Source organism: Thalassophryne amazonica, chromosome 15, assembly GCF_902500255.1.
Source record: "Thalassophryne amazonica chromosome 15, fThaAma1.1, whole genome shotgun sequence".
Taxonomy (NCBI): Eukaryota; Metazoa; Chordata; class Actinopteri; order Batrachoidiformes; family Batrachoididae; genus Thalassophryne; species Thalassophryne amazonica.
The window spans coordinates 9,504,383-9,530,565 of record NC_047117.1 but is presented as its reverse complement, the minus strand read 5'-3'; the positions used below and the strand labels follow the sequence as shown (position 1 = coordinate 9,530,565).

The 26,183-nt window shown below is 39.5% G+C and overlaps 2 protein-coding genes across 3 annotated transcripts in view; both read left to right on the top strand.

Annotated features, from left to right (window-relative positions):
- The window catches only part of LOC117526834, a 39,277-nt gene extending 27,920 nt beyond the window's left edge, over positions 1-11,357 (top strand). For both annotated transcript variants that reach the window (XM_034188911.1, XM_034188912.1), the window contains exons 8-11: positions 843-1,044; positions 2,413-2,518; positions 6,421-6,499; positions 9,827-11,357. In XM_034188911.1, coding sequence (XP_034044802.1) covers positions 843-1,044; positions 2,413-2,518; positions 6,421-6,499; positions 9,827-10,783 — 1,344 coding nt within the window. In that variant the 3' untranslated portion in view covers positions 10,784-11,357. The remainder of the gene's footprint in view (positions 1-842; positions 1,045-2,412; positions 2,519-6,420; positions 6,500-9,826) is intronic.
- A 2,926-nt stretch (positions 11,358-14,283) lies between these two features.
- The window catches only part of LOC117525777 (transmembrane protease serine 6), a 35,263-nt gene continuing 23,363 nt past the window's right edge, over positions 14,284-26,183 (top strand). The window contains exons 1-7 of the mRNA XM_034187718.1: positions 14,284-14,288; positions 14,380-14,404; positions 16,678-16,804; positions 16,922-17,064; positions 17,313-17,380; positions 24,965-25,149; positions 25,929-26,133. Coding sequence (XP_034043609.1) covers positions 14,284-14,288; positions 14,380-14,404; positions 16,678-16,804; positions 16,922-17,064; positions 17,313-17,380; positions 24,965-25,149; positions 25,929-26,133 — 758 coding nt within the window. The remainder of the gene's footprint in view (positions 14,289-14,379; positions 14,405-16,677; positions 16,805-16,921; positions 17,065-17,312; positions 17,381-24,964; positions 25,150-25,928; positions 26,134-26,183) is intronic.

Here is a 26,183-nt window from a genome sequence, read left to right as displayed (position 1 = left end):
CCCCAGTGTCTCTGTGATCAAAGTTACACGTACGCATACACGTATACAGGGGCCGCTTGGCTTTTAATATATAGAAGAAAATATAGGTAATTAAATAAATGAAATAGCAAGGATTTAAAAACAGATTTAAAAAACAAATTTTAAAAACAGATTTTGTACAACCACTTCAAAAGATAAAATGGAACATACAATACAATAACAATGGAACATACTTACTATATTGTCAATAAACTGTATTAACCTAACAACAAATACTATGAAATAAAAATAAATACCCATGTTTATATTATTTCTTCATTTTTTTTGTCATTTAGTAATCTAATTAATGTATTTTCTCAAGCTTAACCTCTTGCTCTTTAATCTCGTCAAGGTGATGCTGGTCATCTTCACGCGATGTGCTGATTTGACTTATTGTTTTACTACATAAACTTGTGATTTTTTTACTATCGTCTACATCTGGTCAACTTTGTTTAAAAAAGTTAGTGGAACCAAATTTAGTTTATGCTATTTGGTGCACTAATGGTTTTTAAGGTTAGCTGAAATGCTAATCCACCAAAGAAAGTGTTAACTTCGACAGTTAGCCGTTAGCTGAGCTGTGCTCATCACTGGCTGTATCCAACCTGTTTCGGTATCCAACCCAATGCAAACTCAAAGGTACACAAGCAGCTCAAAATACCAAAAACACACCAGCTTTTACGACAGACAGCAGACACAAGCTGGACAAAAGCAGTTAACTAAATTTATGATGCTACTAGCTACTAGTCGCTGCTAGAAAACTGTTTAAAAATGAAAGTTCATGGGGAAAAAAGTTAGGAAAACACTGATTATGTTTCGCCCATTAGAATGCCTCTGTTCGTGATAAAGAGAGCCATTGCAGCTGGCAAGAAACTCATCTGAACCCAGACTCGCTGGTACTCGGGGAGAAGTACGAGGCACGGGTTCGAGTCCAGGCCAAAGCAGACTGGAGCCAATCATACTGGAGTGACTGGAGCCCCATTGCATCATGGACATCAGCTATAGGGAAAACAAAGCTATCGCCATCAGGTAATAATAACAATAAGCCCCCCCCCCCCCCACACACACACACTCACACAAATGTATTTAGATTCACAGATGCTATTAGAAGAATATAACATACTGCCAAATCAAAATTCTTCAAAGCTAAGTGTGATGTAAAACTTCACAGTTTTGAGTATTTGAACTTTTATTTTACAAATTTTCTTGAAATCCTGCTGACCACATACTAAGTTTTTAACCTGTTCCAGAAAAAGTAGGGGGTGCTTCTTCATCGTTTGCATTCTGAGAAACCAACATTTCTCAACATTGCACCCAGCGAGTCAAAACTCCCCACATTCTCAAGAAATCTTGGTTTCTCAGAATGCAGATGATGTATGCCCCATTTTTTCTGAGTCAGGCTCAGAACCTCTCAGTCATCTCTTGTACTTCCTCCAATGCAATATTTCTATCTTGCAATGCTAAAAACCATCCTATCCTACAGTATAATGATAACATATACCAGGTCACACATTAATTTATAAACAACAGAAAAGGGGCTTACATTTTGGTGCGGCACTGCACTGACTGTGTACTTCCAAAAGAAAAAAAAAAAAAGATAAAGAAAAAGACTTTGTGTACGATCCTCACTCCAACGAAAAATGACATCAGAAATTTTTCCAGCTTTTCATTCTAACTTCCTCCTAACAGCTCTACATGCCTCCAGACGGCTTACAGCGCAGTGGCTTTGTTTTGTTTGTGTGCGCTCGTGTGTGCGCAGAGTGCAATGGTACTAAATGTATGGAACCAAATTTGCACTATAAATAGAACCATATTTGCACGCTAAATACAATGCAACACAAATGGGACGAATAATCCATGTCACGTGACATACAAAGCACCAATTAAATGACAAGGATCCACTCAGCCGTTATATAAATAGTAATAACAATAGCATTATTATTATTATTATTATTATTATTATTATTATTATTATTATTATTATTATTATTCCTGTGGACTCATCATGGAGTCTGGGGTTTAAATATTGGAAAATTTTATCCTTTGTTGATTAAAGTGAAATTCTACACACAGCAAACAACAGGAAAAATGTTGTGCTCTACTCCAAATGGAGGTTTTTGGTGGTCTTTGTTACAATCACTTTCTGCTGCCTCATGATAGCGGTGCACCAGGACGCTCATGGGTGCACAGATGAGTCCAAGTACCCTTGTTGCTTGTGCAGTGCTGATGCTGAGTGTGAAAAAAAAAAAAAACAGCTGCACAGGTAGAAAAGTGCCCACAATATCTGTGCTGCAGAATACACGGCTTTTTCAGCATAAAACACTTTGCATCTTCAAGGTGATCCTTGTTTGTGTGCTGCACTTGATAAAGTAACATGCTATGTTGTGTTTTTGTTAGATGGTCGTGGTGCACTGAAATTGGATATTTTGGGTGGCACGGTTGGCGCAACAGTATTTGCCTTGTGTCTGGTCATTGTGCTCTTTAGGACAGACAAAACCACCTGGTAAGTATGTAACAAAGTACTGTTTGTGATTATGATTAAAATATATATTAAGCATATACAAATGAGTTATGAAACAAATTTAATTACCACAACGATATTACAAATGCTTAACTAATGTTCAGTTATGGCTTATTTGTACATTGAAAGAAGAATTCGTACATAGATAAAGTCTTTAAAACTGCATACTTATACTGATGGGGAAAGAAACTTAAGCATTGTACATTATTAAATCAAATCAAATCAAATCAATTTTATTTATATAGCGCCAAATCACAACAAACAGTTGCCCCAAGGCACTTTATATTGTAAGGCAAAAGCCATACAATAATTACAGAAAAACCCCAACGGTCAAAACGACCCCCTGTGAGCAAGCACTTGGTGACAGTGGGAAGGAAAAACTCCCTTTTAACAGGAAGAAACCTCCAGCAGAACCAGGCTCAGGGAGGGGCAGTCTTCTACTGGGACTGGTTGGGGCTGAGGAGAGAATCAGGAAAAAGACATGCTGTGGAAGACAGCAGAGATCAATCACTAATGATTAAATGCAGAGTGGTGCATACAGAGCAAAAAGAGAAAGAAACACGCATCATGGGAACCCCCCAGGAGTCTAAGTCTATAGCAGCATAACTAAGGGATGGTTCAGGGTCACCTGATCCAGCCCTAACTATAAGCTTTAGCAAAAAGGAAAGTTTTAAGCCTAATCTTAAAAGTAGAGAGGGTGTCTGTCTCCCTGATCCGAATTGGGAGCTGGTTCCACAGGAGAGGAGCCTGAAAGCTGAAGGCTCTGCCTCCCATTCTACTCTTACAAACCCTAGGAACTACAAGTAAGCCTGCAGTCTAAGAGCGAAGTGCTCTATTGGGGTGATATGGTACTATGAGGTCCCTAAGATAAGATGGGACCTGATTATTCAAAACCTTATAAGTAAGAAGAAGAATTTTAAATTCTATTCTAGAATTAACAGGAAGCCAATGAAGAGAGGCCAATATGGGTGAGATATGCTCTCTCCTTCTAGTCCCCGTCAGTACTCTAGCTGCAGCATTTTGAATTAACTGAAGGCTTTTCAGGGAACTTTTAGGACAACCTCATAATAATGAATTACAATAGTCCAGCCTAGAGGAAATAAATGCATGAATTAGTTTTTCAGCATCACTCTGAGACAAGACCTTTCTAATTTTAGAGATATTGCGCAAATGCAAAAAAGCAGTCCTACATATTTGTTTAATATGCGCATTGAATGACATATCCTGATCAAAAATGACTCCAAGATTTCTCACAGTATTACTAGAGGTCAGGGTAATGCCATCCAGAGTAAGGATCTGGTTAGACACCATGTTTCTAAGATTTGTGGGGCCAAGTACAATAACTTCAGTTTTATCTGAGTTTAAAAGCAGGAAATTAGAGGTCATCCATGTCTTTATGTCTGTAAGACAATCCTGCAGTTTAGCTAATTGGTGTGTGTCCTCTGGCTTCATGGATAGATAAAGCTGGGTATCATCTGCGTAACAATGAAAATTTAAGCAATGCTGTCTAATAATACTGCCTAAGGGAAGCATGTATAAAGTGAATAAAATTGGTCCTAGCACAGAACCTTGTGGAACTCCATAATTAACCTTAGTCTGTGAAGAAAATTCCCCATTTACATGAACAAATTGTAATCTATTAGATAAATATGATTCAAACCACCGCAATGCAGTGCCTTTAATACCTATGGCATGCTCTAATCTCTGTAATAAAATTTTATGGTCAACAGTATCAAAAGCAGCACTGAGGTCTAACAGAACAAGCACAGAGATGAGTCCACTGTCTGAGGCCATAAGAAGATCATTTGTAACCTTCACTAATGCTGTTTCTGTACTATGATGAATTCTAAAACCTGACTGAAACTCTTCAAATAGACCGTTCCTCTGCAGATGATCAGTTAGCTGTTTTACAACTACCCTATTAACAAATGATACATAAATTATTGAGGAATAAGGAAAAGTAGTTAATGCAATCGTTACAAATGTTACAAATTAATGCTTAGTAAAGGCTTAATTTGTGAGGAAAAAAATGTAAATACAATAAAAATATGATTTGTAAAGTGTTTTATCGCTAATGAATACGGTCTGATTTTACGTTTGTAAATGATGAACTACAACCCCTGGCAAAAATTATGGAATCACCGGCCTCGGAGGTTGTTCATTCAGTTGTTTAATTTTGTAGAAAAAAAAGCAGATCACAGACATGACACAAAACTAAAGTCATTTCAAATGGCAACTTTCTGGCTTTAAGAAACACTATAAGAAATTAAGAAAAAAGATTGTGGCAGTCAGTAATGGTTACTTTTTTAGACCAAGCAGAGGAAAAAAATATGGAATCACTCAATTCTGAGGAAAAAATTATGGAATCACCCTGTAAATTTTCATCCCCAAAACTAACACCTGTATCATATCAGATCTGCTCGTTAGTCTGCATCTAAAAAGGAGTGAACACACCTTGGAGAGCTGTTGCACCAAGTGGACTGACATGAATCATGGCTCCAACACGAGATATGTCAATTGAAACAAAGGAGAGGATTATCAAACTCTTAAAAGAGAGTAAATCATCACGCAATGTTGCAAAAGATGTTGGTTGTTCACAGTCAGCTGTGTCTAAACTCTGGGCCAAATACAAACAACATGAGAAGGTTGTTAAAGGCAAACATACTGGTAGACCAAGGAAGACATCAAAGCATCAAGACAGAAAACTTAAAGCAATATGTCTCAAAAATCGAAAAATGCACAACAAAACAAATGAGGAACGAATGGGAGGAAACTGGAGTCAACGTCTGTGACCGAACTGTAATAAACCGCCTAATGGAAATGGGATTTACATACAGAAAAGCTAAACGAAAGCCATTATTAACACCTAAACAGAAAAAAAACAAGGTTACAATGGGCTAAGGAAAAGCAATCGTGGACTGTGGATGACTGGATGAAAGTCATTCAGTGATGAATCTCGAATCTGCATTGGGCAAGGTGATGATGCTGGAACTTTTGTTTGGTGCCGTTCCAATGAGATTTATAAAGATGACTGCCTGAAGAGAACATGTAAATTTCCACAGTCATTGATGATATGGGGCTGCATGTCAGGTAAAGGCACTGGGGAGATGGCTGTCATTACATCATCAATAAATGCACAAGTTTACATTGATATTTTGGACAATTGGAAGGATGTTTGGGGATGATGTTAATCATTTTTCAAGATGATAATGCATCTTGCCATAGAGCAAAAACTGCGAAAACATTCCTTGCAAAAAGACACGTAGGGTCAATGTCAATGAGCAGATCTGATTTGATGCAGGATGAAAACTTACAGGGTGATTCCATAATTTTTTCCTCAGAATTGAGTTATTCCATATTTTTTTCCTCTGCTTGGTCTAAAAAAGTAACCGTTACTGACTGCCACAATCTTTTTTCTTGATTTCTTATAGTGTTTCTTAAAGCCAGAAAGTTGCCATTTGAAATGACTTTAGTTTTGTGTCATGTCTGTGATCTGCTTTTTTTCTACAAAATTAAACAACTGAATGAACATCCTCTGAGGCCGGTGATTCCATAATTTTTGCCAGGGGTTGTATTAATGATCAACTCTTCTTGAATGGTTTATAGAGAATTAAAAAAAATTATAAATGTTTTATAAAGACATTACATATTTTGTTATTAATAATTATTAAGCCGTCTATTTATGTTTTACCAATGAGTAGCTAATAAAAAGAATGCATAAAGTGTAAGTAAATGCTTAAATAACTACTTGTAAAACATTTACAAACGCTTTATACCCTGCAGTTAATATAAGGTGTTACCATACGTTTTCACTCTCCTTATCCACTTTCTTTGTAAACTTATTTTAAATGTTTCGCTTTTGTATTTTCTTCAATGTCTATCAGGATTTACATAGTGAAGAAGATCCGAGGTCCACCTTTACCAGATCCGAGGAAGTCTTTCCTCCATGATGTCAATTTCAAGGTCAGTTCATGAAAATGTCCTTTTTTGTCTGAATTTGTCATTTGTTGTAACCAGCTTTCAGTGAAAATTTACATTTTTGCATTTAAGTAAGGCAGATTTAATTGCACGCAGATGGAAACAACACATATGGAGTTGTGCTCTGAGGGCATAAAATGGTGCAGCAGGCGTACACGTAGTAAGCAGGGAATAGAATCAGCTAGCGACTGTGCTGTGGCCCAAATCAGGCTTTCGGTGCTAGAGTTCACTCAGTCAGGCTCTGAAAGTAAAGGGAATTTTTGACATTCCCAAAGTCATTTTTAACTTATGGTGCTATACCAATCACTAGCTGGCATCTAGTTAGTAAAGAAGCAAGTGCAACAAGAACATAAAATAATACGTTTATGTCGTGGACATTAACAACTGAAGCTGTTCAGCAGCTCAACTTCTCATTTACAATCCCAATTCCAATGAAGCTGGGATGTTGTGTAAAATGCATCCATCCATCCATCCATCCATCCATCCATCCATCCATCCATCCATCCATCCATCCATCCATCCATCCATCCATCCATCCATCCATCCATCCATCCATCCATCCATCCATCCATTTTCTTCCGCTTTATCCGGAGTCGGGTTGCGGGGGCAGCAGCTCAAGCAAAGCCTCCACACCTCCTCCAGCTCCTCCGGGGGAACCCCAAGGCGTTCCCAAGCCAGCCGAGAGATGTAGTCCCTCCAGCTTGTCCTGCGTCTTCCCCGGGGCCTCCTCCCAGTGGGACGTGCCCGGAACACCTCTCCAGCGAGGCGTCCAGGGGGCATCCGGAAAAGATGCCCGAGCCACCTCAACTGACTCCTTTCGACGTGGAGGAGCAGCAGCTCGACTCCGAGCTCCTCCCGAGTGACCGAGCTCCTCACCCTATCTCTAAGGGAGCACCCAGCCACCCTGCGGAGGAAACCCATCTCGGCCGCCTGCACTCACGTTCTCGTTCCTTCGGCCATGAGAACCCTGTGGGTTCACCACCTGCAGAGGGGGTCATGGAGGTCGGGTGCAGAGAGGATTGGGTGGCAGTCGAGGGCGGGTGGCCCGGCGGCCCTGTCCATGCTCACAGCCCCTGGCTGTTGGGACGTTGTGTAAAATGTAAACAAAAACAGAATACAATGATTTGCAAATCCTCTTCAACCTATATTCAATTGAATACACCACAAAGACAAGATATTTAATATTCAAACTGATAAACTTTATTGTTTTTGTGCAAATATTTGCTCATTTAGAAATGGATGCCTGCAACACGTTTCAAAAAAGCTGGGACAGTGGTATGTTTACCACTGTGTTACATCACCTTTCCTTCTAACAACACTCAATAAGCATTTGGGAACTGAGGACACTAATTGTTGAAGCTTTGTAGGTAGAATTCTTTCCCATTCTTGCATTGATGTACGACTTCAGTTGTTCAACAGTCCGGGGTCTCCGTTGTCGTATTTTGTGCTTCATAATGCGCCACACATTTTCAATTGGCGACAGGTTTGGACTGCAGGCAGGCCAGTCTAGTACCCGCACTGTTTTACTACGAAGCCATGCTGTTGTAACACGTGCAGAACGTTACTTGGCGTTGTCTTGCTGAAATAAGCAGGGACGTCCCTGAAAAAGACGTTGCTTGGATGGCAGCATGTGTTGCTGTACCTTTCAGCATTGATGGCGCCATCACAGATGTGTAAGTTGCCCATGCCATGGGCACGAACACACCCCCATACCATCACAGATGCTGGCTTTTGAACTTAGCGCTGGTAACAGTCTGGATGGTCTTTTTCCTCTTTTGTCTGGAGGACACAACGGCCATGATTTCCAAAAACAATTTGAAACATGGACTCATCAGACCACAGCACACTTTTACACTTTGCGTCTGTCCATTTCAAATGAGCTCGGGCCCAGAGAAGGTGGCGGTGTTTCTGGATGTTGTTGATGTTTGGCTTTTGCTTTGCATGGTAGAGTTTTAACTTGCACTTGTAGATGTAGCGACGAACTGTGTTAACTGACAATGGTTTTCTGAAGTGTTCCTGAGCCCACGCGGTAAGATCCTTTACACAACAATGTCTGTTTTTAATGCAGTGCCCTTGAAGGATCAAAGGTCACAGGCATTCAATGTTGGTTTTTGGCCTTGCTGCTTACTTGTAGAAAGTTCTCCAGATTCTCTGAATCTTCTGATTATATTATCGACTGTAAATGATGGAATCCCTAAATTCCTTGCAATTGAATGTTGAAACATTGTTCTTAAACTGTTGAACTATTTTTTCAAGCAGTTGTTCACAAAGTGGTGATCCTCGCCCTTTCTTTTCTTGTGAATGGCTGAGACTTTTGGGGACGCTCCTTTTATACCCAATCATGAGTGTCCTCAGTTCCCAAATGCTTATTGAGTGTTGTCAGAAGGAAAGGTGATGTAACACAGTGGTAAACATACCACTGTCTCATCTTTTTTGAAACGTGTTGCAGGCATCCATTTCAACATGAGCAAATATTTGCACAAAAACAAAACATTTCTCAGTTTGAACATTAAATATCTTGTGTTTGTGGTGTATTCAGTTCAATATAGGCTGAAGTGGATTTCAAAATCATTGTATTCTGTTTTTATTTACATTTTATACAATGTCCTAACTTCATTGGAATTGGGGTTGTAGGTCCTTCAGACTTTGTTTTTTTTTTCAATAAATGCTTCTGGGGAGCATTAGCATCACTAAAAACCTTCAGCTTCTGGAGCCCCCAAACCCCCCCCCCCCCCCCCAGACACCCCAACTACAGCCCTCTTAACCCCCCACCATTTTAAGCATTTTCTTTATTTGTGTCTCACATGCCTGGAAAGTCCTCACCATCTCATTTAGGTCCTTCACACTTTATTTTTAATAAATGCTTCTGGAGAGCATTAGCATGACTAAAAGCATTCAAATCCAAGAGCAAACAAATCCAAGGATCTACTGTTATATTTGAGCTTCAAATGCCATTGAATGGACAACCTTGACTTAATGGATCCCAGTCATGATTATGCTGATGTTTACAATTGATAGTGGAACTTTTTAACTTGAAAACTTGCTTTGAGGAACTTGGTAGGATTTTCTGGGGAAGTTGGAGATGCATGAAGGTTGGGATGACAACTGGACAATGTCCTACTTGAGTGACTTTGAAGTCACAAAAGACTTAAAAGATCTTTTTGGGGGAGCTACTAGTAGAACAGTTGAGATGGTGGAAAAAGCCCAGCATGAAGAGCCATTTTAGTGAAAAAAGATTTTGTGTTACTTTGGAACATACACTGTGGTTTATTAACCTTATTTCATTTTTATTTCTCATTTTCTCTGCTCCAGGCATGGCATACCAGTAATTTATTCTATTCTGTCTGGAAGCTTGATTCTGAAGTTCTCTCTTCAGAGGTCACCATTATGGATGGCACCACCCACTGTAGACCAGAGGCAGTACCACGAGACAAGATGAGATGCGAGAGCCATTATGAATCATCTAGTTCTAGCTTCTGCAACCCTATTTATTCCCACCTGTGTGTTCCAGCCGTCTTCCATCTCATGCCAGGTAATTTAGAGCCATGTCCTGCTGATACGCCTTATGGACCTGTTGGTCGTCAAGACAATGGGAAAAGCGAAGAAGAGGACATGGAGGAAGTGAGGAGAAAAGATGTGGAGATTCTACAGTTGCTCTCCAGAGGCAGCGGTGACAGCCAGCCTTTAGAAATGTGTTCGGATTATAAAAGGGTTGAGAAGATCGAAGCTGAACGCTGTGGTCTCCAGAGCCCAGATTCAGGTATGTGTAGTGGGGAAGAGGTCAGTCAAGAGAGCCTTGAAGAAGAAGATGGGGTTGGTGTGACCACTGGCCAAGAAGAAATTGCAAAGTCGTGTAGAAAAGAGCTTGAATTTCAGAAGTTGCTTGGTAAGATTGGCTCTGGAGGGTCCGTCCAGGTGTGTTCAGATTATGAGCAAGTTGCAAAGCCAGAGGTTATGAATCCCAGCCTCCAGAGTCCAGATTCAGGTGTAGTTAGTGCAGGTGAGGAGCAGACGAGTCAGGACAACTTAGAAGATGCCAATGGCTCCACTGCATCCACAACCTTCTTGTTTCCGTCACCCTCCAGTACTTTACCAAATCCGTTGCTTTCTTTTCCTGCACTGCTTTTGAAGAGCTCCGGTGAAGGTTTCACTCCACCTCTGAACCCTTGCCCAAAACATATACTTGAGATGATTGGTCTGAATTCAGCCACCAAGCCAGTGGAGCCTTCTGGTGATGGATATATGCCAGTGAGAGTGGAAGTAAACTGAATCCAGAGGAACCTGTAGAGCTGGACCACTGCAAAATCCAGTTCAAATTACCGACACTGATAACTTTGTGAGATTGGTTTGAATTTTTTTTTTCTTATCAAATATCAGATCATTAATGTGATAACTTTTATTTAATAAGTGTAGCATTTGTGAAATTAAAGTGGAGTTTGAGAAACACTCAGGAAAAGGTTATTTCAATTAATGTATTTCCCTCATACTAATATCATTTTTTCTGATATTTTCAATTATGGCAGCTTAAGAAAAAACATTTTCAACATATTAATGGACAAGAAGTGTTTTCGATGCACTTATTTCCAGTAAAAATACCGTACAGACCATGTCTGCCTGTGTTTAGGTGTTTTTTTTTAAATATAGCATCAGTGTTGCAGTAAATAGTTTATGTACCTATTTTATTTCAGCATCTATAAACTATTATTTTCATATTGTTATCAGCCACACTGGCAGTGACGCATCGTTTGTTCATGTTAAACACTGTTGTATTATGTCATATATTTATGTTATACAGAGTTACATTTATGGCAGATGTTTTACAATTCCATAGGTGTTTGGCATTCAAAATTTTGGTATTAGTTAGGGGTGAACCGATTCCCTATTGCATCCATATCAGTCCGATGTTACTGGATCATATATGGGGGAAAAAAAAATCAGATTGGATCTATTTCTTCTATGGCACATCTGAGTCATGGTGTGGGCTGTGTATGCTTTCTTTTGTGGGAGAACAATATTTGTGTCACAGTTTGAATCTTTTTGTTTAGTGGTTAGATTAACAATGTATAACCAGACAAATATATTTATTAACCAAATAGGCACCATATCCACAGAGTGTTTGGTCCATGTGCACCAGCATCTTTTTCATTGCTCGAAATGCCAACAGATCATATGCAGCCACCTACAGAAATAAACAAAGATCCCAGTCTTTTCTGTTTTTTGTTTTTTTTTCGCAAGAGTGTTTGTTTGGTGCCTGCTCAGAGTGCTTTTAAGTTGAAAATCCCTGAACTGACAGACATTTGAGGGTTATTACTTTATATATATATATATATATATATATATATATATATATATATATATATATATATATATATATATATATATATATATATATATATATATATATATATATACACACACATATATATATATGTGTGTGTGTGTGTGTGTAAAGTTCTTAGGTGTTTATTGTTGTAATAGGAACAAAATGCTGAAACCACTGGGATGAAGTGTTTCTGGGTGGTCTCTTAATGCTTTTCTACCAGGACAAATAAATAAATATGCAAATGTTATTCAGACATGGGGTCTAAGTTGTTTTAAGACAGAGAAAAAGATACCAGATTGGTATCAGCAGATACTGAAGGTTTCAGTATCGGTATTGTAACCGATATGGAAAAGTGCTGTTGTGTCATTAGTCTGTTTACATCTCCAGTATGACTCTTGAAATCACATGTTTGAGTTTGAATCCCGCTCATGCTATCTGTCTGTGTCCTTAATCTGCATTGCCTCAGTCCACATGGCCGTAGAAATGGTTATTAGCTTTAGCTGGGGAAGTAAATATGAGGCATCACTATAAAGTGCTTTGAGCATCTGTTAGATGGATGTTGTAGAAATGCAGTGGTATGCAGTATATCTGTGCTATGGCACTGACTTGTAAAGAAATCAGTTAAGAGTAATGAAGAAGTAGTCGAGATGGGGCACTCGTGTTGTGCCCCGATTAAAGGATGTTAAAGTGTGTTGCGTTTCAGAATGAGCTCCTCAGACAGACATACATCCTGTTTTGTGTTTCCTGTTGTGGTTTAAACCTGAAACTTGAGGTCAGTGTTTAGTCCAACACTACTGCATGTCTGGCCAGTACTGAATAGAGCATGATGGGTAAATTCCACATAAATTCATACAATACGGATGAGGGCTTAGCTGTTGCATCAGCAATAAATAAATAAATAAATAAAACATAAAATATTTATTAATTTTTTTTGCGTTTTACCAGTTTAGCGTTAATGTAGTTAACCTTTCATTTAGTGGATTAGCAGTTATTGAAGCTAACTTTTCAGCTAGCCACCCGCTCTTGCTATCATGAGTTTAAAAGAAAAAAAAAAATACAATTGTGAATCTATTTTTCACCATAAGAGATTACTCTTAGAAACACATGCAATGAGATCTATTTTATATTTTAGACATCAAAGCTATCATTACGTTAGCTTGAATTTTTTTTTTTTTTTTCTAAGAAAGGCAGTTTAACAAATCCTAAACTCTGGCTTAACAACAGCTGAAATGTCAGGCTCAAGCTTTTTTAGTTGTTGCTCAAACCAGTTTCAGGATCGGTTTGTGGTGTGTGACCTTTACTTTAAAACTGCTGCTCACTATGGACTGCTATTTATATCAATTTTTATAAACTGTCTCTGTCTTTATATATAGTACTCAACCTGCAACTACATACCTGAATGTCTGTTCTTGTGTCCATCCTCATCAGTGTGATTTTTTATTTTTTTAAAAACTGTGAAAGCTCAATAAACTGAAATATTATCAAAAGCAAATTCAGACTGTGTTTTGTATCTACACATGAAGTTATTTTCATAAGTATTTTTAAATGACATCTCAAGGCCCACCTGCAGTACCTGCATGGCACACCAGGGGGTCATGGCCCATATTTTGGGAAATGGTATCAAAAACATTCAACCAGCATGCTGAGCCTGTCCAGAAGAGAAACTTTCCTGGACAGCACCAAAGAAATGTCACATGGCTGCAGATAGATGAGCGTTTCAGGAGATAGAAGTGGACCACGACCACTGGTCTGCCTGCAGGTTTCTGTAAGGTCTTAGACCCACAGACCTGCACATCGCTCCCATAAAAATGTGAGAAGAACTTGGTGAAAAATTGTTGGAGGTGACATTTACGAAGCTTCCTGGTCATGCACTGGCTTCAGTTTTGTCTGGTACAGATACTTGCTGCTATGGAAAGTGAGCTGGACTCTGAGGAATTGAACCCACTGAGCACCTGAACAGGGACTTGAAAGGGAGCGTCATGGTTGCTAGGTGTTGCTTCAGCGTACCTCCTGGGTATGTAGATGATCTTAACAGAAGTGAGTTGGATTTCTAAATTTGAATGTTTGGCCATCAGCTGAAGGAGCATCTTCTGGTTTTACTCCAGTGTTGTCATCAGTAGAACAGAAATAACTCCACTATCCTGTGAGGACCTGGACATTTGGGAAACATTGCCCGACATTTTTTACTTTATTTATTTATTTATTTTTTTTACCTTTGGAGTTAGAAATGTGGAACCACCCTCTGCTGGGGCAACATGTCTGGTTATATGTTCAGATTTTTTTTTTTGGTGAAAACTAACTTACCACAAACTCCTCGCTGGGCATCCGTGGACAGTGAGATGGTTTCTTTGAGATCAGTGGACCTGGAGTGATGTGATGGACCTTGGCAACGGCTCTGAAAGGTCACATTCATGCGACAGCAAAGTCATGTCTGTTTATCGGGACAATGAGGTCAGTGATGCTCATCCAAAACCACATGATTTTCATGGCTACCTTCAGATTGCTGTGTGTGAAAGTCAAATGAATGAATTTCTTGCTGTAGGTTTGATCGTTGGTTTTATGCCGTGGTAAGACTGAAAAATTTTCATTAGCTTCATGCAGACTGAGTCAAAATCAGACCTCAAATCTTAAATGGCAATTATGCCAAATGTTCTTCAGATCTTCTGATCATGACAGCAAAGGGAAAAAGTACCATCTTTAAAGTTGTGTAATTGTGTTTATATGATTGACGTTAGAGGTGGGCGATACCGGGAATTTTGGTATTGATCCGATACCAAGTAAATACAGGCCCAGTATCGCCAATATCGATACCAATACCAATACTTTTTCATATTTAAGCTTCATAGATACAAAGGATCCAAAAGACCTAGGACAGAATTTCGCCAAACATTGTACTGTATGTGACAACAAAATACTTTATTATCACAAGCAACATTTTTGTTTAAAAAGTATCACTCAACACAACTTAAAACAAAATCTCCTGAGGTAGAGGGCTGACAAACCACAATACAAGGGTGCGCTGCTCCGTGTTGTGTGACACAGTGCAGCTGCTCCGTGTTGTGTGACACAGTGCAGCGCTGCTCTTACAGACAGAGAGTAGACTTTGATGAATCTGCGTGCGCGGCAGTCAGTGCGTGCGGGAGAGAAAAAAAGCTAGAGTATCAATCTTTTTACACGAGGATCGTTCAATATCAATACCAGCGTTGGTACAGATATTATCGATATTAGGATCGATCCGCCCACCTCTAATTGACATCCCATCACTGGATGTGGTGTTTCAGATGACCTTACACTGACTTTCTGTCAAAGAAATGGTTACTTCGAGAGACTCATAAGGTACACCATTTGCATTGTGGGAGACTGTCAGCTGGGACACAATGGAAACTTGGCAATAGTTGCCAGACCGTGAGCCAGCATGCAGGTGCCTCAGAGCTGAGCATCCAAGTAACCAAAAAAGGCAGAAGAGACGCCCGTGTAACAACTGCCCGCTTTTGGGAGGTAGGGATGGACCGGTGGTGGTTCCAATCAAAACACAGAGTGATAGTAGGTGGTGTGATGTAGAACACCCATACACAGACCTGATGCTTTGCAAGGCTTGCTTAGCATTGCTTTACTTGAGGAATTGTCTATTTATTTATTACCCTGTGTGCCAGCGATGCAGGGTTTTATAAACTGGTGTGTGTGTGTGTGTGTGTGTGTGTGTGTGTGTGTGTGTGTGTGTGTGTGTGTGTGTGTGTGTGTGTGTGTGTGTGTGTGTGTGTGTGTGTGTGTGTGTGTGTGTGTGTGTGTGTGTGTGTGTACAATAACTACAAAAACAGCTGGACAGATTTTCACCAAACTTAGCGGGAATATTACTTGGAGAGATATTGAGATGATTAAGTTTTGGAGAAGCTCAGACAAAGGTCAGGTAAAGTGCAAAGACAATGAGAATCTGTAACTACCCCTGGATGGGATGCCAGTCCCACACAGGTTACCTCCCCAGCCAAGGCCAGTACCCATTTACAACTGGGTGGACCTGGACAATGTAGATTACGTGTCTTGTCCAACGACACAGACAGGTATGAGCTACCCAGGTCTACATATCCTCATCAACTGAGGTATGCTCTATAACCAGCCCAGTCTTATGTTTTATTTTTGTCCTCCCATCACGAAATGATTCAAATTTTTGTGACAGGGTTTTTTTTAAACTCACTATTACTAACCCTACTCCTACCCCCAACCCTAAATTAGAATAAATTCGTGCTTCCATGAGAAAAATTTTGCACTTTTCGTGACAATATGATGAATCAATAGATTAATGTATATTTTGTGCTACTGAATCACGACAATTTGTGAGACCAGGTTGTCTATAAAATAACTTTGAGGTGATTCACCTGTGGACCTGTCTTACGGCTAATATATTGTGTGTTACTATGGTTTTTTTTTTTTTTTACTCTTTTATTGTGCATTTTAATCCCTTAATTGTGCTTTTTTAATCTTTTAATTAATTTTGTTTTTTTGTTGTTGTTGTTGTTTTGTGTAAAGCGCCTTGAGGTGACGTTGTGGTGAGTTGGTGTGATATAAAATGAATAAATCGAATTCACAAATGTACACCATCATGGAATGTACCAAAAAGCATCAGAAACATCCAAGAATCGCAGTTGTGAGTTGTTTACATTTTTCGCATATAGTAGACACAAAGAAACGCGGCGCATTATCAACTTTTGGGTTTTGATCATTCCCATGATGCTCTGTGTTTTAGCCTCGTTCAACTAAGAGATCATGTTGTAAAATCTGTCAGTTACCGAAGGAACAAATTTGTGGTACACCAAAGTGTTTTGTTTTTGCTCGTTCTCCCCAGAAGGGAACTGGGACACACGCTGTGGCTCCGCCCACCAGGAAGACTCAGTCATCCAAGTGCCTCGTAGCCTTTTTCATTGCCGTCGTCACCATTGTTGGAGTAGCTATGCTGACATGGTACTTTTTGGGTGAGCAGCTTTCAGAAAACAAAAAATTCCAAGTAGTCTCACTTGTTTTCACAAACACAGAAATGGGCCATATGGGGGATTTTTGATGAAGTGAAATTTGAAGTTTCTGTCTGACAGAGTACAGAGTATGGGTGTTGGAGCCTCGAGTCCAGCAGCAGTACACGGCCTATGTGTCCATTCTCAACAGGAACTTTTCTGCCGACCTGTCCTCTACCAGTAGCTTGATGTTCCGACAAGAGGCCAAGGCCATCCAAAGCATGGTTAGCTCAAACAACACAACCCCCCAGAGCCACTGCTGCCGTTCTTTCTTTCTTTCTTTTCCTACAAATGTTTCACTGCTACAAGCAAATCCTATTAAACTGTGCAGTAGAAAAGAAGACTAGTAGTGTCCTGAAGTTGAATCAGCAACATAACACAAGACAGTCGAGTTGCGCATAAAAAAAAATACAAAAAGATGGGAAAATACCAGAATTGGTTCACCAAGTCATTGTTCTGTCTTGTATTTTAGGTGGAGAAGGTATTGAACAGCTCGGGTCTTTCTCCATACTACAACTCCACCACTGTGTTCGCATTTGGGTAGGTGAATATTTACTTACTTTTTCAACACATAGTATTGGTGAACATGCTGCACATGTTAGAACGTGCCAACGTGAGCAGCAAGTTCACCATTCTTGGCGAAAGGCACCTTTGTTGGCTTGGCCACATCAGGAGAATGGATCCGGGCCGCATTCCTGAAGATCTACTGTACGGTGAGCTGGCAGAGGGCACTTCTTTGGCTGGTTGACCACGCCTGCAGCATCATCAATGTCAACACGTGGGAGCAGTATGCAGAGGACCGTGCAGCCTGGCGCCTTACTGTCAGAACAGGTGCACAGAGGGCTGAGCAGGAGTGGAACCAAAGCCTTGCTGAGCAATGAGCAAGGAGGAAGGAGCGACAGCAGCAGCCTCAGTAAGCATCACAGTACACGTGCAACAAATGCAGCAGAGATTGTCACTTGCGAATTTGACTGGTAAGTCATTTGCGCAGGTTGAGATAGAAAAAAAAGACAAAAATTTCCTGTATATTTGTTTTGTCAACTGTGTCGGTAGCATGGCCCAAGCAGAGGGTTACCCCTTGGAGTCTGGTCTGCTTGAGGTTTCTTCCTTAAATCATCAGAGGGAGTTTTTCCTTGCCACTGTCACATGTGTGCTTGCTTGAGGGGTTGGTAAGGTTAGACCTTACTTGTGTGAAGTGCCTTGAGGCAGCTTTGTTGTAATTTGGCGCTATAAAAATGAAATAAATTGAAATTAAATTGGAAAACAACCCCAAACAAACAAAAAAGCCTCCGCCGAGGCTAGCAGCGGAGGCATCGGTGGAGGCGGTTCATTCAGGCCCGAGGCATCGGTGGCGGCGATACATCCAGGCCCCAGGCGTCGGCTACATCCGAGGCTAACAGCGGCTACATCCGCGGCTAGCAGCGGCTACATCCGGGGCTGGCGGCGGCTACGACCGTGGCTGGGGCGGCTGTGAACGAGGTTAGCAACGGGGAGGGTTGGGGTGCGGCTACCGGACCTGTGGTGGTGGAGGCTACTGGTGAGAATTGTTTTTGTAATCAATAGTGGCCATACTGAGCCACGACAATCGGCATGGCACCACCCAGGAAAACAGATAAACTCGAGGAAGATATAGAGGAGATAAAGACCTCATTAAACCATATATCAAAAGACATGTCTAATCTAGACAAACTGATGGTGGAAATTAAAGAACTCCAAAATCTGGTTAAAGAGAAGGACAAGATCATTAAGAAACTTGAGCAACGTGTAGATGAACTTGAACAATTTACTAGAAAAGATGACGTTATAATATCTGGACTAGAAACAAGGCATCGGACATATGCAAGGGTGGTGGATTCTGGTGGAGCCAGTGGGGAGGATGCACCACCTGAAGAACGACAATCATTGGAACAAGTTACAAACTTTTTATATCAAAAAGGTGTTGTCATCCATCAAGACACAATATCAGACTGTTATACTATTCCAACTAAAGATAGAAAAAATAAACTATCTAACATTGTTTCCGATTTACAAGCAGAAAATATAAAAATGAGTTATTAAGACAGGCAAAGAATTTGAAAGGAACGAGTGTCTATATAAATGAGCATCTAACAAAAAAAAATGCAGATATTGCTAGGGAAGCAAGACTACTAAGAAAACAGAAACATATTGTTGCTACATGGGTCTGGAATTGTAGGGTGTGGATTAGAGTAAAAGAAGGAACAAACGGTATACAAATCAAAAACATGGAGGACCTTACGAAATACAGACCTGAATAGACAATCAAATATAACATCTGTTGGTAATTGGACCAACAAAAAATCAGATCAAACATGGAAACAGAGGATAAAATATATGACATAGACACTAATATTGATGAAAGTATATTTGACTTAAAAACGATTGGTTGTGAGTATTATACAGTAGAACAGCTGAATAGTGAAAAAATTGCAGAAGATACCCTGTCACTCATACATATAAACAGTCGAAGCTTGTATTGTAAAATGTCACAAATAAAAGATTATTTAAATCAGTTTAAAAATAGATTTAGTATTGTTGCAATCACTGAATCTTGGCTTAAAGATGATCTCATGGATGAAGTTCAAATGGAGGGATATGAGCTGTATTTTGTAAACAGAAGATATAAAAAAGGCGGTGGTATTGCTCTGTATACAAAAACAGATCTGATGTGTACAATTGTTGAAGAAATGACAATTATGAATGATGTCATAGAAATTGTAACAGTGGAACTTGTACATGAAACATCTAAGAATATTTTAGTTAGTTGTGTATACAGAGCACCAGATTCTTGTGTTGTGAAATTTACAGATAAAATAATTGAATTATTCCATCAAATTAAAAACAAAACGCTTTTTATGTGTGGGGACTTTAATATTAACATAGAAAGCTCCAGCTGCCAAAGATCAAGTGATTTTGTGAATTCAATGTATAGTTTGGGGTTATTCCCCTTGATAACAAAACCAACCAGAATTACATCGCAAAGTGCAACGGTAATCGACAATATATTTACAAACAGAACAGATGAAATAATCAAGAATGGGATCTTCATGACAGATATTAGCGACCATTTACCAATTTTTTCAATATTTAAATATAAAAATAGGTACAACAAAAAAACTGATATAAACTTTAAAAGAGATAAGTCAGTAAAAGCCTTAGAGGCATTAAAATATGACCTTAAAAATCAAAACTGGGAAGAAGTTTGTCAGTGATGTTAATGTAGCATATAACTCATTTATGAAAATATTGATGAAATCATACAATAAAAATTGTAAATTAATTGAAATTAGTAAGAAAAGAGTAAATAAACCATGGCTGACAAAGGGAATAAAAAATGCTTGTGCAAAGAAAAACTATTTATACAGGTGCTTTTTAAAATTGCAAACAAAGGAAACAGAACATAAATGCAAAAAATATAAAAATAAACTATTAACAATAATTAGGAAACAAAAAAAAAGATTATTACAGTGAAAAACTAAATAAGAGTAAAGATAATATGAGGGTAACATGGGGAATTATAAAAAGTGTGATTGATAGTGATGGAACGAAAGAAACTATTCCAAATTACTTTGTTAAGGAAAATAAAGAGATACGAGGGCTGTCCGTAAAGTATAGGTCCTTTTTATTTTTTTCAAAAACTATATGGATTTCATTCATATGTTTTTACGTCAGACATGCTTGAACCCTCGTGCGCATGCGTGAGTTTTTCCACGCCTGTCGGTGACGTCATTCGCCTGTGAGCACTCCTTGTGGGAGGAGTCGTCCAGCCCCTCGTCGGAATTCCTTTGTCTGAGAAGTTGCTGAGAGACTGGCGCTTTGTTTGATCAAAATTTTTTCTAAACCTGTGAGACACATCGAAGTGGACATGGTTCGAAAAATTAAGCTGGTCTTCAGTGAAAATTTTAACAGCTGATGAGCGATTTTGAGGTGATTCTGTCGCTTTAAGGACTTTTCACGGTGCGAGACGTCGCGCAGCGCTCTCAGGCAGCGTCATCAGCCTGTTTCAAGCTTAAAACCTCCACATTTCAGGCTCTATTGATCCAGGACGTCGTGAGAGAACAGAGAAGTTTCAGAAGAAGTCGGTTTCAGCATTTTATCCGGATATTCCACTGTTAAAGGAGATTTTTTTAATGAAAGACGTGCGGGCGGATTGCAGCGTCGGCTCGCAGCCGCCGCGACGCTCCGTCACAGGAAAAACACCTCTGTTGGAAGCCTTAAGGACAAGTTGGAACATCTCCAGCTGATAAACAATTTCTCATATACTCACTCCACTGAAAGCCATCAAAAGCCAACTGGATTTTAACAAATGGTTATCAACACGGAGGTGTTTTTCCTGTGCTGCCGCACCGCGTCGGCTGCGTCCCGACGCGCGGATCCGTCCGCACGTCTTTCATTAAAAAAATCTCCTTTAACAGTGGAATATCCGGATAAAATGCTGAAACCGACTTCTTCTGAAACTTCTCTGTTCTCTCACGACGTCCTGGATCAATAGAGCCTGAAATGTGGAGGTTTTAAGCTTGAAACAGGCTGATGACGCCGCCTGAGAGCGCTGCACGACGTCTCGCACCGTGAAAAGTCCTTAAAGCGACAGAATCACCTCAAAATCTCTCATCAGCTGTTAAAATTTTCACTGAAAACCAGCTTAATTTTTCGAACCATGTCCACTTCGATGTGTCTCACAGGTTTAGAAAAAATTTTGATCAAACAAAGCGCCAGTCTCTCAGCAACTTCTCAGACAAAGGAATTCCGACGAGGGGCTGGACGACTCCTCCCACAAGGAGTGCTCACAGGCGAATGACGTCACCGACAGGCGTGGAAAAACTCACGCATGCGCACGAGGGTTCAAGCATGTCTGACGTAAAAACATATGAATGAAGTCCATATAGTTTTAGAAAAAATAAAAAGGACCTATACTTTACGGACAGCCCTCGTATATGATATAAAAGAAGTTGCAAATGGGTTTAATGATTATTTTTCAAGTGTAGGGTCAAGTCTGGTGGGAAATAAACCAATAATAGAAGATAAATTATGTACATTGGTAAATACGGTCAATAGTATTTTCCTGGACAATGTGGAAAAAGATGAAATAAGAAATATTGTAAAAAACTGTGTAAGCAAAAGATCAACTGACCATGAAGATTTAGACATGATGACTGTAAAAAGTATAATAGAAATTGTTATTGAACCATTTACTTATATTTGTAATCTGTCTCTGTCAACTGGGGTTTTTCCAGATGAAATGAAAATTGCTAAGGTAGTCCCATTATATAAAAATGGAGACAAACATAATTTTTCTAATTACAGGCCAGTATCATTGCTTCCACAGTTTTCTAAAATTATGGAAAAAGTTTTTGTAACAAGATTGGATAAATTTATTGAGAAACATCATATTTTAAATAATGCTCAGTATGAATTCAGAACAAAACATTCGACAGCTATGGCAATTATGGAGCTAATAGAGAAAATATCAACAACAATAGATAATAAGGATTATTTTGTAAGTATTTTTATTGACCTGAAAAAGGCTTTTGATGTTATAGACCACTCAAGATTGCTCCACAAGTTACAACAATATGGAATAAGAGGTGCTGCACATCAGTGGGTAAAAAGCCGACTAAATTTAGTCGATTTGAAAATATTACAAACGATGTACCAAGTTAATAAAAATACTTTACCAACAAACATTCAAAATATGTTTGAAAAAAGAGTAAGTAGTTATAAATTGAAAGGAATAGAAGTCTTTAAAAAACCAAGATTTAGAACCAAAGTAAAGGAAAGGAGTATTGCAGTAAATGGTGTCAAATTATGGAACAATCTTAATAAAGAAATTAAAGAATTAAGGTCGCTTAAATTATTTTAAAAACATATTAAATTAGATGTATTAAGTAAGTATGAAACTATGAAGTAAGTCAGTGGGCTGCAAGAAAGTAAAAAAAAAAAAAAGTAAACTGTTAATAATGTTTGGAGTGTCTTAAGTTTAAATGTAACCTGTCAGTGATGTAATCTATTAATTAATGGTCATAATTATGAAATGGGTCAGTGGTATGTGACAAGTTAAAGAAATGCAATCTGTTAAATAATGTTGACTATGATGCTGTATATTGAAAGATTGTATTGTTAAAAGGGGCAGAAATCATAAGACTTGTTCTTCTTTCTGCTCCTTTTCATTCTGGTATTGTGGTGCTTTTGTTTTTTGCTTTTCTGTTTTTCTTTTAAATGAATGAAATAAATATTTAAAAAAAAAACAGCAAAAAACAAAATTTGACGCTGCAGCATCATCTCCTGCAGACAGACGGATGTTAGGAGATAGTATTGGTGTTGTAGTACTCAAGTTTGGTCTTGAGACCATCTTTTCACTTACTCTGTCTCTTCTCAAAATTGAAAACAGTTCTACTCAATCTTGACTCGATTATCAGACTAGAATAAGTATGTACATTATAAATGATAAGTTAATAAATTAATTCCCATTGTTTTCACCAGTGCTGTATTTGATCTGCCAATTGCAGGCCAGATGACTCTGCTGTACTGTCCCATTGGACCAGTTACTTTAGGCTGATCCTCCTGCCAGGATGATGGACATGTCCTGTTCCAGAGTATTTGAGGATGATTTGCCAGTCAGCTGCAAACCACCAAATCTCAGTGAGACTGTAAAGTTGGAAAACCAGCTGAGGGCAGGCAAAGCTGTTAAGATATGTGGTATTGGAGCTGTACTTCTTCAGGTGGTTGGAGATAACGCTCTGCTCATGTTGGAAGACATCTTGGTTGTATTTGGAAAACAGACCAGAAGAAAGGTTTTATTTTACCTCTTTGAAATGTAAAGGTTTGTCACTTGGATTGCAAAAACTACAGGGGTATTACATTGCTCTCCATGCCGGACAAAGTACTGTCAAGGATTATTGTTTTGCATTTGTTCTGGGCCAAGGCTAAGCTCTGTGTATTTGGTAACTTCCTCGAGAGATCCACTTATCTCGGAAGTGACATTTGTGTCTCTTGGAGCTAGGCCTTTAAGTCTGTGGGCCAGATATGTTGGTCACTACCACTCAGTGTGGGAACACGTTTGATAAGACCTCTTGGTTACAATCTATAGGGACTTGAAAAATGTAGCCATCCTTGGGTGGTGGTAGCTATAGCCAGGTAGGGGACATTACATAGGGATCAAAAACGTAAATACGCTCCAAACATATGGAGAAGTATACTACATTATTTGTGTGATCAAAAGGCCTCCCAAAAAGGTGTAGTGTAGACTATCTATGACTGAATTTTACAGAGTTATGGGTTAAAAACTTCAAAATTGGCAACAAAGGTCAATTTCAGTTGGTAAAGGGTTCAAAGATTAAAGTTGTTCCAATTGGTGGCACAATAAATTGTACAAACTATTCCTTTTTAGAACTTTATTGACAAAACTAATAATTTGCATCACGTTTTCAACCTAAAGTTGGAGTAAGTTTATTTTTAACCACTATTAAAAACTGAAATTGACTCACATTTTTTTTTACCCATAACTCCAATGCATTCTTTCATTCATACATGGTCCAAACTATGTTTTTTTGGAATCCCTATGATCAGAAATATACTATTATATACTCCTGAATGTGACTGGAGCATTTTTAAATTGTTACCCCTTGTGTAGTCCTTCATTGACCCCTACCTGGCTTCGGCTATTACCCTGGGATGACCATCATATGTTTTTCAAGTCCCACACCGGTGATTACAATGCCATATCAAACATTTTGCCACCCTGGGTGGTAGAGACACTTGCGGTGTCAGGGGTCTGGCCCAAGGACTATAGGAAGTTGAGAGAAATCGAGAAAGCACTTATGGAGGTATCAGTACAGAAGTGTGTGGAGATGCTGATATATTTGCAGGAGAATGAAGATCCAAGTCTTCGGAGAGCTGGTGCTTCCAGGCTGGCTGTATGGTTGTGAGATTTGGACTCTAACCAGTGTTAAGAGGGGATTAGATTTCGTGTCACTAATCGGTTACTTCAAGAGAATCCTGGTGGACACTAAGGCCACTGTTGCTGGTCAATTATTTGGAGTTTTCCTTGTTTCTTGGCAGTATGGTCCACACTTCATCATTCCACTGGCCTTCCCTTTGTTTCTTCAGGGAGGGGAGCATTGTGGCTCAATTCTGGATACTGCTGTCCATCCCTGGCAGCCATGTTGGGAGGGTCACGGTGGAGAATATCACAAGATGCCTGGAGGAGGGCCTGAGGAGGTACAGTGGGGTGGAGGAGGAGACTGCCAGTGTCGAAGGATACTTACTGCACCTCCCCTCACTGTCTGTCACTGGTAAGAGAGGCAGACTTTGTAGGGCAAATATGAAATTCAAACAAATTTAAATGTGTAATTACGACCTGAAAGTAATATATCTTGAATGCTTTGTTTAGAATAGCACTTTCATGTTTCCTTGTACTTTAATTGTTGTGTAATTAGCTTGCAAAGTACTGAGTCATTTTCTATACCGGCTTACTCCAATTAAGGGTCACGGTGGAGCAACCCTCCCTCTAAATCGCCAAGCTGGATAAGCCATTTTTGTGACCGAGATATGCCTGCAAGATAGCTAGAAAAGTTGTTATCAATACATTTACAATTCCGTATAGTGTTTTAACTGATGCTAATGTGATAGCCCCTGCTATTGTGATGTTATTTACATTTGTGAAGTTCTTGTCACCTTCCTTCTTGCTCCAAAACTACAGAAAATAAATTAATCACATGTGTAGTGGCTGGCTCTGTTGTATTGACATGGGATTTCTGACATGGGAGGTGGACACTCGACCAGTCGGCTAAAACCTAGGCGCTGGCCTGAGAGGCCAGAGTACCCTTTGTCTGTCTGGGGAATGAGGCCTATTGACTATCACATATGGAATGCTAAGTGCCACATATGATAAGTAGGCTTGGACAGCAACTTTCTTGCTTTTTGTCGGGGTGAAAGCAAATCAGGTAACCCTTGAGTTTGGCTTGGCATCTGTTTGGGATGTACTTGAATGGCCACCTACCCTATGCAGTGGAAAAGCCAATAAACGATTGAGAAATTAATGCTGTAATGCCTACTTTTGTTTTCTTTCAAGACTGCTACAATTATCAGAAGGTGGTGTCCAGCAGCCCTGTGTCTCTCCGTGGCCCCAACACGCTACACTCCTTTTGCCTGTGGCACCTCCAAGCCCCCTCTGGCTTTCAGGTGGAGCTCCAAGTAAAGTGGCTGCTGGTGGCATGCTGGGATAGGCTGATGGTGTATGACGGTGTCACACCCTCCGACTCACACCTCATCACCACGTGAGTTATTTCCACAGGGCCATGCAGAGTTGGACTGGTGTATTTTAAGA